The sequence below is a fragment of the Formica exsecta genome, unplaced genomic scaffold (genome assembly GCF_003651465.1).
Source record: "Formica exsecta isolate Colony F162 unplaced genomic scaffold, ASM365146v1 scaffold38, whole genome shotgun sequence".
NCBI lineage: Eukaryota > Metazoa > Arthropoda > Insecta > Hymenoptera > Formicidae > Formica > Formica exsecta.
Window position 1 is genome coordinate 1,261,029 of NW_021851042.1, and position 15,670 is coordinate 1,276,698.

The 15,670-nt window shown below is 33.1% G+C and overlaps 1 protein-coding gene across 4 annotated transcripts in view; it reads right to left on the reverse strand.

The window, feature by feature from the left end:
* Window positions 1-15,670, reverse strand: part of LOC115239472 (spectrin beta chain, non-erythrocytic 5) — a 73,341-nt gene that overhangs the window by 32,298 nt on the left and 25,373 nt on the right. For all 4 annotated transcript variants that reach the window (XM_029814016.1, XM_029814014.1, XM_029814015.1 and 1 more), the window contains 2 exons: window positions 11,454-11,701; window positions 11,077-11,244 (listed from right to left, as the gene is read on the reverse strand). In XM_029814016.1, the coding sequence (XP_029669876.1) occupies window positions 11,077-11,244; window positions 11,454-11,573 (288 nt within the window). In that variant the 5' untranslated portion in view covers window positions 11,574-11,701. Of the gene's footprint in view, window positions 1-11,076; window positions 11,245-11,453; window positions 11,702-15,670 lie in introns of those variants that run through there.

Sequence of the window (15,670 nt, forward strand, 5' to 3'; positions counted from 1 at the left end):
ACACGACGCGCCGATCGGCGATAATACATATTTGCGATAATTGACTACCGATTGCTTCGTTCTCCGCTATGCGATTGCCTCACATTAAAGCCTCGATTTGTTTTCTCATTCACATGGATTAAAGGATTATCGGAAACATTGTGAAAGTTGAATGTTATATAATCGCGACCCTTGACTCTGCTTTTTTGAAATTTGACGAAAAGAAATATAAAAATAAAAAAAATATTATAAAATTAAGAAATATTCAGTGTAATAACAATGGTTTTTAAAAAATCCACCTTTTTTAATAAATTAATTCTAAATTAAAAAATAGTTTTCAATTTTTTGAATTCTTAAATAATTAAGTTGAAATTATTAACTTATTTAAATTGTAATAATATTAGTGAATAATCTTTAAATTATTCAAGACTTGTAAACTTTAGTTTTACGGATTTTTTTTATGTTTGTTCGAAAAGTTGGAGTTATGATCACGGCTTGCTCTATTTTAATCTTTGTACGTCTCGGATTGACACTGCTGCATTTCATATGTAGATAACGCTATCAACGGATTATTAAATACATGCGAATTGTGATAAAGCGGTAATTCAGGCAAACAACTTTTCTTTTATTGTCATCGGGAGCGTAGAGTTATCAACAAACCGATTGCTTCGTTCTCCGCTATGCGATTGCCTCACATTAAAGCCTCGATTTGTTTTCTCATTCACATGGATTAAAGGATTATCGGAAACATTGTGAAAGTTGAATGTTATATAATCGCGACCCTTGACTCTGCTTTTTTGAAATTTGACGAAAAGAAATATAAAAATAAAAAAAATATTATAAAATTAAGAAATATTCAGTGTAACAATGGTTGTTTAAAAATCCACCTTTTTTAATAAATTAATTCTAAATTAAAAAATAGTTTTCAATTTTTTGAATTCTTAAATAATTAAGTTGAAATTATTAACTTATTTAAATTGTAATAATATTAGTGAATAATCTTTAAATTATTCAAGACTTGTAAACTTTAGTTTTACGGATTTTTTTTATGTTTGTTCGAAAAGTTGGAGTTATGATCACGGCTTGCTCTATTTTAATCTTTGTACGTCTCGGATTGACACTGCTGCATTTCATATGTAGATAACGCTATCAACGGATTATTAAATACATGCGAATTGTGATAAAGCGGTAATTCAGGCAAACAACTTTTCTTTTATTGTCATCGGGAGCGTAGAGTTATCAACAATAATATCCATTTTTTCATTGATATATTTAGCCTCGTATCAGTTTCACGTGTCATGTCAATTTCTTATTGAAATAATTTTCTAACGGAACCCGTTTGCTGTACTTTCACCCTGCTTTTGCTTTTTGCAATGTTCGCTATCAGTGATTTGCTTAACCTTTCTTAGCTTATAATGAGATGCAGATTCTACTATATTATATCTCGCGTAAATAGATTTGATATTTTTATTTTGATAAAGTGAAATAAATTAGTTATTTATATATAGATATCATCTTTGAGGCAAAGATTTTTGTAGCAGTTATTCAGATTTCAAAAAAATCAAGTAATTATATTAGCATTAATAACAGATTGTACACACAGGATACACTTGACATTATAAGAGTGACTGGTTGATACGTGTAATAATCAATCAAGGCTTCCTCTCAGTAGAAATTACTACTTTTAATAGTGATCGATTACATGCTATTATTAATGTATGCATATTATTCATAATAATATTCATCATGATCAAGATTTAGCGGTGAATCTTTAAAGGTTGGCTCTGCCAAATGCTTATCTACCACACAACGATCGATTGAGTATCTCGATTTTCGAATATTGAAATACTTTGCGTTTCTTCAGCGAATTTTTCACTGAAGGATAATGCTTTGATTTACGCGACCGGATATATTTTTTCTAGATGATTACATTTATGCATTAAATTATAAGATGCATTTATGTATTGATTGATAGAGGGACGGTCAACCGTAATTATTTACAACCTAAATAATTTTTATCATTGAGATAAAAACCATGATGTTCTGTACAAAAAAGGTAAATGAAATCTATAGTGATAAAATGTAATATGTTGTTGCTGATCAATTAATATATTTAATGATAATGTCAATGAGATTAAAATAAATGACAAAAAAAGAAAAATTAAAAGCCGCGAATTTCTTCTTTAATATAAAAATTTCTTGAAGAATAAATATTATATTCTGTTTTTTATCCGTTTGTATTAGGAAATTTACGACTAGAGATTTATAACTAATTAAATCAATATTTGTTATAATTGTTACATTGGCAATTTAATATGCGCCTCAATAAAATCGTTCTTTCTTCCCCGTTCGTTGTATTCGTCTTTGACCATCAGATTTCAACCACGATGGAGACGTCTTACCAAGGTGAAGACGTAACGGACGTTAGCTCAGACGAGGTCAAGCTCTAAACAGTTCTAAACGCTATTGTCTAACACGCAAGGATCAGCACGGATCTGCCCCATAGGTATAAGAATACAACAGAACAGAGAGAGAAAATAATGTTGGAAGAATGAAGCCTGAGGGGCAGCAGGAAATTGCGGTCTACGGCAACGTGTCTAAATCTTAAATCAGGCAACAGAGAGCCACCGCAAATTAGATTCTCAGATTGAGAATATAATCTCCTATAGATATCTCTATGAATATTAATAAAAATACAGCAGAAAATATAGAATAGAGAGGGCAGAGAGGAAAGAAGAGATATTTAAAATTATATTTATATACGATTATTTTCATACAGGTATAAGAGAAAGTAAAATAAAATATCAGAGAATGAATTATGAAAGAAACCGATATTCAAAATCGCGATCTACTTCTAATAAGATCAACGATTACCGCTTTCCAGGTTTTGTATCTTTCATACCCTTCGCCTAAATAGGTATTTTGTAGTCTGTCCTGTCGTATTCTCTTGTCTATGACAGTGTTGTCTGGTTTCACTTCATATCTGCAAAGCCTCGCGACGGTCTAGCAAGTTTTGCCTGCCGGTCGCTGACCTCCACCTCTCGTCTTTCTTTCTCCTTCGTCCTCCATCGACCACCTTGCGCTCTTGTCTTCTTCCTCATCGGACTCTTATCGTCTCTTCCTCGTCATACCCACCTGCATCTTCTTGTTCTGCCACTTGTGAGTCGAAAATTGCCCGAAAAGAAACAGGAAAAATCAGAGAGCATCCGATTTGCTTTCTTCTTTCTCTTTTTTTCTTCTTCTTTATCGTCTTTTGCTTCGTCTCTCTTCCCTTCTCTTCCTCACAAATTTTCTGTCTGCGTGCAATGTGCGCTGGCCACTCGAGCGGGATCGTTCTCTTCTCAGAAAGCCCAACGGATAGCTTCCTAATTACTTTGGGGTTGAATTCTTGCGGATACCTGGGAAGAGCCCTTGGGCGAGATAAGAGAGTCGCGTTGCCTCGCTTTTTCAAAGCTCATCTCCTTGGCGCTCTTTCGAATAATTTTTGTGTTTTATGATATGATAATGACAGGTATAATAATATATTATACATCCCGATATATTTTGATCAAACATTCCTCTGATAATTTTTCATTCTTTTTATAATATGTATTGTATCACAATAGTAATCTTAATATATATTTGATTGTTGCCTCGTAAAGAATATTTAGAAAAATATTTAAAAAACATAATACACAATATAGGGAAGAACTTATGAATCAAATTTTTGAAAGTTTTATCTCTTTGGAATCTTTCGAAGTTTATAGTGGATGCAGCATTTTTACCAAATTCACTTGTGAAATTTTGCATCTCGATTGCCATCTCTCTAAAGAAAATCTCGCGAAAATTTCTCATTTATTTATAAAAAAAACTTAATGAACTTAGTATATGATTTTAGTATACATATATCTTCTTCGGTATATAATTCGAATTAAGTAATTCCCAGAGATTCATTCAAAGGAAAATTCATGCCGATATTACGGCACGATGCAGATAATTCCGCCGTAACGAGAGCTCATTATTTAAACCATTAACTCACGTTCGCCTACCTACCGGTATCGTTATTACGAAACGTGCGAATGCCAGGAAGAAACTCGTGCCGGATCGTGACTTTTCCTCGTAGATAACTTTTCACGCACGAAAACTCGCACGATTTCATTAATTCATCGCTCCGCGGAAATCTCTTCGACTTTCTACACGCACGTATTTAAAAAAAAAAAAAGTGAAAGTCAAAAGTTAAATTTAATAGACTATTGATACTTTTCGATATTGGGGTACTGAACACTCTAAATAAATTTGTTTTCAAAACAGTTTCAACTTCTTTTTTATTCATTTTATCAGGCATCATTTCAATTATCATTCGCGAAAGATTTGAACCTCTCGCTTGATGTTGTCTTTCATTTAATATCGAAAGCAAAACATATTGATAGTATCAAAGCATCCTTAGACGAAAGCGAAGAAGCATTCGCCATGACACACACTCATTCGCGAAATGTTTGCTCGTAACGGACAGCTATAGTCATATCATATCATCCTCCAGAAATAACTCGTGTCCTTTTTCGGAGCCCGCGGTGGGAGGTGAGATCGTCACCGTAAAGACAGTCGCGCGATAATACCTTGATCAATTCGTGCGGTGCTTGAATGCATTAATCAAATTTGACATATCTTCGGGTGCGGCCTTAATCCTTTTGCGTCTAATACCTTTCGGAAATGCCTTTCCTTTCGCAAGGAATGCCAGAGGACAAATTGAGAACAATAACGGTTACTTTTCAACAACGAGTTCTTGAATTTTTACTGATAGTTAAAATGTTTTAGTGAATCCAAGCTTGAAAGATTTAAATAATTAGAAAGATTAATATTTTTTACTTATTTGTAAAAATAGGCTTTATTTTATTTTTATAAATTCCTTATTAAAAATTCAATCATTATGATTGATATGTTTTTTCAATGACAGATAATTTTAAGCCACAGAATATTACAAATATTTTTATATCAAATTCTATTATTTATATCCATTTCGTTATAATTTATCTGTACAAAATCATCTTTATCTTTTAAAAAGAGATCTATGTGAGAGATATGAGCACTTTAGACAGAAAAACTCATTACTACACCACTAGCGACTTGTTCTTGTTATAATTAGGCGATTTAAAATAATTAAAGCAATAGTTTTTGCTAGTTATACAGATAAAGAAGTGTTCGTGTATATCTTTTGTGCGTATGTGTGTCTGACATAAGATTCTTAAGATAGAAACAAGTAAATTTCCCATATATTTATTCAAACGCAACTTTTCCTGCGTTCTTTAAAAAAAAAAAAAAGAGGGAAAGAAAAAACCGGTGAAAATCGTCTTACGCAAGAGGCACCGCGCGCGTGATGTACCGTTGCCGATTGGAGTCGCAAAAAGTTGCACCGCAAAAACGCGCGCACTATCCCGTCTTCCCATGATGGTCTTCGATGTTAAGACACGACGATAAACGGCGTCATGCATTATTTAGCAAAAGCTATGGATCACTGCTCACAGATGCAGTCGCATTCCGCCTATCGAAATTATGCGAATAGCTGGTATAAATAATTCGATGGGACGAAGATCTTTTAACTCGTAATCTTATGATCGGTGGAAAAATTTAATAAGAATAAACCTATATAAAAATAAACTATATAAGAATAAACCTATATAAAAATTTCTAAAAAAGATCTCCGTCTCGCATATATACACCAAATTTTTATTATAAATTTATTACTTTTAAATTATAAAATAGAAAATAATCTCCAACACTTACCGATACGATGCGTAATAGCAGAGTTGATCAATGTAAATCTGTAAAATACAAATATATATCCAAATTAAATGGAAACACACAGTGTCCTAGTATTCCAAAAAAATAATTATTATGATTGTATTAAATTGAATTTTTTATCCGTCTCTTTTAAGAAGTATTTAATAAAAAAAATCGCATAATTAAAAAAATTGTTAGGTGTATATATGCAATTTTATAAATATAACAAAAATCTATTTTTTATATAAATAATCATATATTTTTTTATACATACATTATATTACATAATAATTTAAAATGTATCATTACTGCAAAGATTAACAAACAATTTTTATTTCACAAGTAAAAAAGAATAAATTAAATAAGTTATAAATCGCTCATCCTACGATTTCTCCGCTGTTCGTTGTCACTTGTCCAGGCCTCTTTCTCTTCTCTTATTTATTCTTCATTGCTTCTTCATGGCATTCATATGATACTCCCGAAAATATAGTTAATTACGATTGTGCGCGTATTAATCAGAATTCGATGATAGCGCAATATTTCGCATGGTACTCATGATTACACACGCGATACATTATTATATTATGACAAGAAAATAAATGCAAAAACTGCGACTTGCTCGGCATATGAATATTATGTAATCAAATGTATGCGCCATTCGTTTCGATGATGCTATCTCTATAGCTAACGAATAATATACGCTCGCGTAATCGTGAAGTCATTTTAATTTCACGTTATAACATGAATGGATAAATACACAAGTTAAAATCAAAGATAAATAGAAAACAATATATTTGAAAATATAGTTACATTTGCCAACTGCTCGAAGAACACATTTCGATCGAATAAATCTCGTAAAATAGATTTTTTTTAACAACGATGCACAAACAAATTTATGTGGTATAATAATTGATAAATATTAAAATATACGAGATTAATATAACTCCTAATTATATTAATATAACTAATTAAAAATATTGCGATATCGAAGTCAAAGTTGTCCTGTAATCGCGATGTTTATTAATCACCGATGAATACGAAAATGACATCGGTTTTACTTGATATCGCGTGATATTATGTAAGTTAGATTAAAGCGTAAAATGTGAATTGCTAGAAAATATATAATCGAAATTTAATATCGCAAGTATAGTACATTTCTAACACAGATTTCGCGAAGCTTATTATTAATAAACAGTCGATATATCACATCTTTCTGTTACTTGGATCAAATAGCCGTCATCGCAATACCGAGTTCACGAGCCGTTTATCGTGGGAATTAATTAATTTACGAGCTGTCATAATTACTTATAATAATGATAGAGAATGATAACGTTTTTTTCTCGAAGAGAATACGCTGTCTGCTCACTCGAATTTGAAATGATAATAAGGTCATACCAGGTTAACAATAACGCGCTATGTATCATAAAAATGAATAATATATCCTCACTATATCTCTCCCTACGCCGTAAGAATGAGAGAATACTATATCTTCATTATATCTCTACTGTACCACTCTATATCGTGTACGTTATTTAATTCGTTACTATTATGATATATTTAATAAGTTATGAAATAAAAGTATATGGAATATTCTGTTCCTTGAATTTTAATTTCATTATTAATAAAACGGTTAATATATCACGACTTTTCATTACTTTAATCACTTCTCGCCGATTTAGATGTAACAAGCCAATCATTTTCGCGGATTGAAAATACGCAGAAATATACGAATCGCAGAATCGAGTGAATTAAAGTAACGTAAAAAGCCGTGACATCAACCATTCGTCAATAATTAATTTGAAATTCAAGCAACAGAATATTTCACATGCTTTTATATTATAACACGCGTTGAATATTTCGTGATAATAACGAAAACGTCACACGTACGCGGCGTGTGTGTGTGCGCGCGGCGTAGAGTACTTCAGTGTTTACATGCCACGGCCCTGATGTCATTCGCCGGGTGACACTCGAGTGAGCAGGCAGCAACGCAGAGTGCTCCGTCGTATCATTACTTTTCGAAACGCGATCATTCTCTGACAATGAGATTATTTCAATTAGCAATTATCGGTTCGCGTAATTGATTAATTCCCGCGATAAATAACATGTAGAATGATCGCATATGGTTATTTGATCCAAATAACAAAAAGACGTATATTAACTGTTTATTAACATGTCTATTTTCCCGAATTTATGCGTTATAAATGTATCATACTTGCTATATTAAACTTCAGTTATATAATTTCGATCTATCACATATTATTAAGTTTCACTCGCGTAATTTCACGCTATCAAGATGAAATCGATGTTACTCTTTCGTGTTTTTTCAGTTCTTTAACAAAACATCGCGAGTACAGTACGGATCGATTTCGAGTCGAGCAACATCGCAACGCATTTCGTTAATAAATACAGTTATTATTAATCATATATATTCGTTATTAATACCACATAAATTTTCAGCGTTTATACGTCGTAATCAAACCGCGTATTCCGCAAGATTCGTGCGATCGAAATTTGTTTAATAAACAGTAGTCGGCAAATGTAACTGTATTTTCGAATATTGTATCCGTTGATATTTTTTATTTTAATTTGTATATTTATCTACTTACATTATAATGTGTAAAATAATAAAAATGTCCTAAGATAATCTATACTTTTCGTTAAGCATAAAGATAGTCGTGGCGAATGGCGCATAACTTTGGCCGCGTAATCCTTGAGTGCCGAGCGGATTGTATTTTTGGCATTTATTTTTCCGTCATGATATAATAAAGAGCGTGTAATCGGGAGTGCTGTATAAAGTCGCGCAATCGTTGTATTCTGCTGATTAGTGCGCGCTTCGTAATTAACTATTTTTTTGCGAGTAAGTGCCATGTAACAGCAATGAAGGATGAACAAGAGAGGAGGAGGAGGCCCGGGAAGGCATCGGGTGACGGCGGAGCAATTATAAGATAAGTTTATATATAACTTAATTAACTTATTACGTTTATTTTAAAATTGCTCATTAATCTCCAGTAATGATCTATTTTAAATAAATTAATATTTTTGTATAGATACATGTAAAATATTTGAATATTGTATTTCGGATTTATATTTATTCAGATTATTTATAGTTTTTATTTGTTATATTTTATGAAACTTCATATATAAAAAAAAATCTATTTCATGAATTATATAGTTTGTTTTATTAAGATTTATTTGAAGAGCAAATAAAGAATTTATTTTTTGTAATAATTATTTTGTGAAATACTAATTATCTTGGACACAGAGTGTTTTTTATACAATTTGAATATATATATATCTGTATTTTACAGATTACAACGGTAAACATCAACTCCGCTGTTGCGCATCGTACTGGTGAGTGATTAAATTAATTTTTTATTTTGTAAGAGTAGAAAAAATAGATTTACGATCATTAGATACATACATATATACATACACATATATATAATAGATTTATAAAAATAAGAAATAAATTATAAAATATGACTTTTAAAGTTATCTAATCGTTTTCATGAGGCATTTTGAAAGTACATACAGAAATGAAAGCTTCTCTTCTTGAACAAACAATGATATCACGTAGTCAGTTCCTTATGTGTGAATATATATGTCAAAAGACGAGTTTTTCATGTACTGCACGCTCGACAATTTAACGTAAGACTTCATAATGATGCCTAACGATTACGTCCATTTTACCGTGGTATTGATAAAACACTTGCCCGATAAAAAGCATGCGGCTGAGCATCATGATTATTTCGCCACTGAAATATATTACCGCAAGTGGTAACATCTTGAGACTATATCACACGTTGCCATTGAAATCTCAGAATTATTATATTCTTATAAAAATGTCTCATAAAAGTCTATTTCTTTACTTATATTCAATTAATTCTTATATATATTACTTCGCAAATTTCTCAAAAATTGAGATCATAAAAATGTTGCATCTTTTACTCGCTATTTTATTGATGAAAATATTCAAACGCGCGTGTTTATTATTTTTAATTTGATTTAAAATTCTATTTGTAAATTTTATCTATCACTGTAAAATATACTTTGCACATATGACAACATCATGATACTTATTTTATCATTCATTGAAAACTGATATTGCGCAATCTGTTCCGCTGGATTCTATATCAATAGCTGTAAATCTCACTTGTAAATTAGACAAATAACGAGGATTTTAAAAATAGTTATTTATTGATGCTACCAGTAACCGTTATCGCGCGTTCGATCTCGCTACAAAATCCACAAATCATTCAAATTTTATGAAGTCGCTTTATAAAATAGATTCTCTCGTGCGACATTTGCGCATTTTCCGTGATATTTCTTTTCGATTAAATCCGCTGCAGAAGCCAGCGGCGCGCTACAATAAGCCCGACGAAACCCGACAAGTTTAAATTTCTCATGAATGGCCTCTATCCTTCCTGACTTATGAGACAATAGTTCCACTACGTGCGGCGTATATACGTCGAGAGAAACCGAATGGAATCGAATACGAGAGAGAAGTAATAAATTTCGAGCTGTAACGTAAGATCTGCGTGAGCGGAGGCAACATCTGATGATGCGTCGGTGTTGGCGTCAAATTTGTCGAACCCAAAGAGACCAACAGAAATCTCGATCCCGTAGTAACGATCTCGACTTTTTGCGTTAATCCATCCGCAATAATCGCTTCTAGGTGTCTGTTTCTCAGTTTAGACTTCAGAATTTGAATTCATTAATAAATTTTTATTGATATGAATGTGGACCATGCGAGAGATAAAAAATAACGGCGAAATATAAGAAAGCGAAGACTGGTACTTAGAGTATCGTTAGATTAATTATCTGAATGATATTTTACATTGATAATAGCGCCAAAAATATATTCATGCTGTGACGAATTGGATATTTTTTTAATACTTAATATTGTAATATACCTATATTGAGCGATTATTTAGTATTCGAGTCCGCAGTAACTTAAATCGTATCTAGACTCGTTGTAGTAAAAGACTGGGACAATATATTTAACACATTTGCATCGAAATGTACACACTGTCACGACGATCTACAGTCCGACGGAAAAGTTATGAGCGGGATTTAACGGGCCTGCTTATTGCCCCGCTAATTTATCCGGCACTTCGACTTTGCTCTTGGGAGCTTTTTCGCCTTGGGCCTTTATTTATTCCTCAGCAAACATAGTTGTTCATGCGCCCAACACATGCAATCGCGCTGGACTTTAGTTGATCTTTCGCTCTCGAGAGGTTTTCGAGAGTAAGAAACACACACTCGAGACCCGAAAAGACGAAAAGAGAGAAAGAGAAAAAGAAAAGAGGCAAAAGCCATGCTCTCGGGACTATACATTACCTTGGTATGAAGGAATGCCAGGGACTTGTTCACGTTTTCGATTTTGTGAACTCGCATGCGTCCATTATTGGGTTTAGCCAATCGCTCGCCGGAGATGATTTCTAATAATTTGAGTAACTTCTTGCCATCCGCTAGATCGGTGAACAGATCGTCCACCTCCATGCGAGCCTAAAAAATCAATATCAAATTCTGATATAATCCAATTCGAGAAAAGACGATATAGATAATATAATTATTATATTCATTGAAAGTAATTTTCGGCATAAGACCAATTAATACTGCAAAATATTTTAAGAGGACATTCTTGAGATACAAAAATGAAAAATATGTTATTTATATATTTAATAAAATAGAAAATTTAGAAAACAATTTTTTACTTTTAACAAAAACGAGTTGATCCATTTTGTGAACGTCTTCTTCTGAATATGAAGACGTTCTTCCTGCAGGGCCTTGATACGGCCCTGCTCGAACTTGAGAACGTCCTCCCTCTGAGTCATTCTCTTCTGTATCTGCGCACCGCCCCTGTATCTGTCGACTCTAGGTGGCGGATATACGGAGGCGTATTCGAAACGGGTCCTTTCTTGGGGTGCGGTGCTGGGCCCGGCGCCGGGCACATACTGCGCCCCTACAACAAAAAACATCCGCTTTTTAAAACTAGGTAGTTCTGTTAGCGTTCTGTTAAACGTAGTGTAAACATAGAATGCGCATAAGGCAGAAAACCATAAATGTTCTCCAGAAACCTTAACGCGCACGATATTTCCTTTCTGGCAAGCACGTGCTTGCAGACCTTTTTTTCGTAAGCAACGGTTTCCCATGTCCGCCACGCAGATATAAATAGACGTTGAAGTTAATTGGCGACGAATAACGAAATCAAAATGTAAGGGATACTTTCTGAGTAGCCGCTTTTGAACATTCGAGACGAAATTTCTCAAATCGAGTAAAAGTTTATGCTGATACATTCTAAACGGTAGGAGTTATTATTTTAAAAATCGAAAAATAAATTTTTATCAAAATATTATAAAAATTTATAAAGCAGTAGTATTTTTTTTAATTGAACAAATTCCTAAAAATATAGATTTTAGCTATTCGTAATACGAACTTTTTATCACGCGGAAACACCACGAAGAGGTGCAAATCAAGAATTAAAAGTGAAACATAAATCGATTAATGTTAATTTAGAATCGCGATGTGTGTTTTTAATTGCAAATATATTATTTATAGTATTGCATTTTGGAAAAGGCCACGAATTTTAAGGATTGTCTACAAAGTGACATTTAGCGAGGAAAATTATATATCAACAATCATCTCATTAATCGGCTTTACATTCCGATTTGAATAAGCAGATGTTTATTATATCTACGGATATTGATTCACTGGCGGGATAGTAGTTTAATTAAAACTAAGAGACAAAGACTCTCGATAGTTCCTATAAGTTACAATCTTTTACTAACGTTCATCCGCTGCAATATTGCATTATCGATTCATCATGACGCATTGAATAACCATGCCGATAAGGAACTATCGAACTATCTCTCTCCATAGAATTTGACCTCGTCAGTTAAAATATATCGTGTGCGATTATTTCTATTGTTCATAAAATACAAAAATGTTTAAAAAAATTAATATACAAAAAACGAAAAATGTAGTAAATGATTGAAAACATATTTTTATTAACGATTATACACTTATTCTAACGATAAGTTTTTTTTTTTTTTGAAATATATACTTCATATTAACTAATAAAGGCTCTTATGAATATATCATTCGTATGATATATACTTCATACTTTATATAATTAAAGAGGCGAAAATTAAAAAGGTATCTGTTGTATCATTTTTCAATATCTACGCGATAATGTGATGGGACGTATTTATCATAAAAGAGACTGATTATTTTAACCGGAGAAGTGGACATTGTACAGCGTCTACGATGAAAGCACACACGTCGACTTTTCTCGCGCGAGAGAACGAACAACGGGGGCATCTCCTTCTCGGAAGGATTAACGAGCCGTGATAACTTTTACGAGTAGCAATATTTACGCAGCAGGCAGATAAGCGGAGAATCGAAACTCGTACGCGCCAAAGTCAATATTCGAGAACGAAGCTGTGTGTAAAAATATTCGCGACAGTTTTAATCCGAATTTACGAGATTACGTGAATTAAATTGATCGAAAGCGCGCAGAACCGCAAATATCGACTTTGTTGCGAAAAAATGATGATTTCACGGAAGACGAGGCGATAAATTTAAGCAAGGATCACGAATTAACTTCTTTATGATGATGAGGCCCATAAATATTATATTTCTGAACAAAAAGCTATTACATGGTATCGGTACTAATAAAAGTAAATTAATGAATTCGACATTTCACAAGAATTAACGGTTATTTGATGACCAATTTGATTTAAAGTCAAATCAATTAGAGATTCTTAAGAATACTAGCGTTTATTTTGTTTTGGAATTTATCTCGATAAAATAAATTTCTCTTCAATAGAAAATGATACAAGAGAGATACTTCTTTTGCATACACAATTAGTTTTCGCTACGTATAGTGACACTCTTAAAAAAAGCAACGGTCCTACGGTAAAAATGAAAGAATAACGAAAGAGAAAGAATGAATCGTATTTAATTTTCTCCGAAGTTATCCGAGAATGCTAATGCGAAACTCGCATTTCATACAGCGACAGTTCGATAATAGATGCAAGTGCATAAATGACAGCCGTACGCTCAAGGCAGGGAGACTTGTTTCTTGCCGAGCACTCGTGACTCAACGGGATTATTGTGCTCGCTTATTGTCACTTTGGCTACATAGATGCTGTCGTAAATTTTTCTTCCAACCTTTAAAAGGACGCGTTAGCAGGAACGTGAGCGCGAGCGTAAATTGGCCCAGTGTAGGGAGCGCAAAAGAAAGGGATGCGTACGCTAGAAAAAGCACGCGCAACTTTGAAGTGTCAATTATGGCAGCTGCGCGCATGCGACTGCACGTGCAGGATGATAGTTAATGTGCACTCGCACGTGCGTGACGCGCTTGTAGTTCCGTGTCCACGCGATTTAACGCTAGACCGCCAAACGTTGTTTGAAGTCGTCGGTCTGTCGGATAAATCTTTTTTATACATGTCCGGATATCTTGTATTTTTTATTTTCACTTTTACTTGTTCTATTATAAGAAAGAGAGAGAGTGTCTGGACTTTTAATTAACTCCAGCTGGAGTGCTAAAGCAGCGTGAAAATTCAGAGAACTGAGAGTTGAAGGTTAAAGTTTACAAATTTAAAACGTACGGATAAATCTACATTTGGAAATTTTATACACACACACACATAAATTTAATTTAAAGCAGGGAACTGATGCAAATGGCAACAAGACTTATTCAAATCTATAAAAATTTAATTTGTGCTCTAAATATAATTTTTATAAACATTAGTTTCTCAATATTATACAACTTATTTTGAGATTTTTTCATGTTCTTTCGTATACTTTCGACGCTTCTCGATTAATGAATAATATATATCAATACTTCTAATAATAATAATCGCCAATATTAAGTGGCGATCATTTCGAGAATTGCGTTTTTAAATTGATATTAATGATGTCAATCGTTAGAAACACTATTAGAAAGTTCGCTAATAGAAAACATGTCATTCTCTTTCTTTCTCTCCTCGTAAAGAGACGAAGAGGAGGATCAAGGACGCGGCCTCGGTGAATGCAGATTAAAGGATACGCTTTCACGAATCGACGAAATTCGTTTACATGGGCGAAAATTTTAAATGTCACATCGTCTGGTTTGTGATGTCACGTCCAGAATCGCGCACGCGTCCGTCTGGAACGCTCGTTTCGAAAGTGGATTAAATGCGACATCTTCGCGACGAGTTCGTGTTTTGAACGGTGACACTTTCACATATCGATATATTAACCAGAACGTGATCGATATCGGTTATCAAAATGGAAGTTGAAAGTTTATGAAAATTCACGACTGCAGCGATTTGGGTGAAAAAATAGCTCTTCTGATAGCAAAATATAATCCTTTGTAAAATATTGTGATACTAGAAATCTATTATTGAGAGATCTACACATCGAGAAACTGCGATATCAAAACTTTCTGGTACCGAGGATCTCTAATAATAATATTGAGTGCCAAATCGAAGAGCTGAAGTAGCGGTACTTGAATCTATATCTATGCTACCAAGAATCTATAATACCAATGATTCATGGTATCGTGTAACCGGTAACCAAGGATTCATCAGTGAGATTTATGGTATCGCAGATCAATGATGTCAAAGATTTATTATACCAAGTGTCTATAATAATGATAGTGAATATCTACGATATCGAAAATTTATCATGCCCCGAAGATCTATTAAAAATATATCAAAACTTTGATGACAAAAAGAATATCAGATCCATGAAAACCAAAGATTTAAAATGACAAAGATGCAACGCGATTTTGTAAAATTAAAAATTTATGTCAAAGATTTATGATACGAGAAATTTATGGTTTCGGACACACACAAAGAGAATACGAGTGTAAGAGTAATGACAAGATCTCGGTGGATACGATTAGAATACTTGGACAATTGAATGTGTACGGAGTATTCCTACA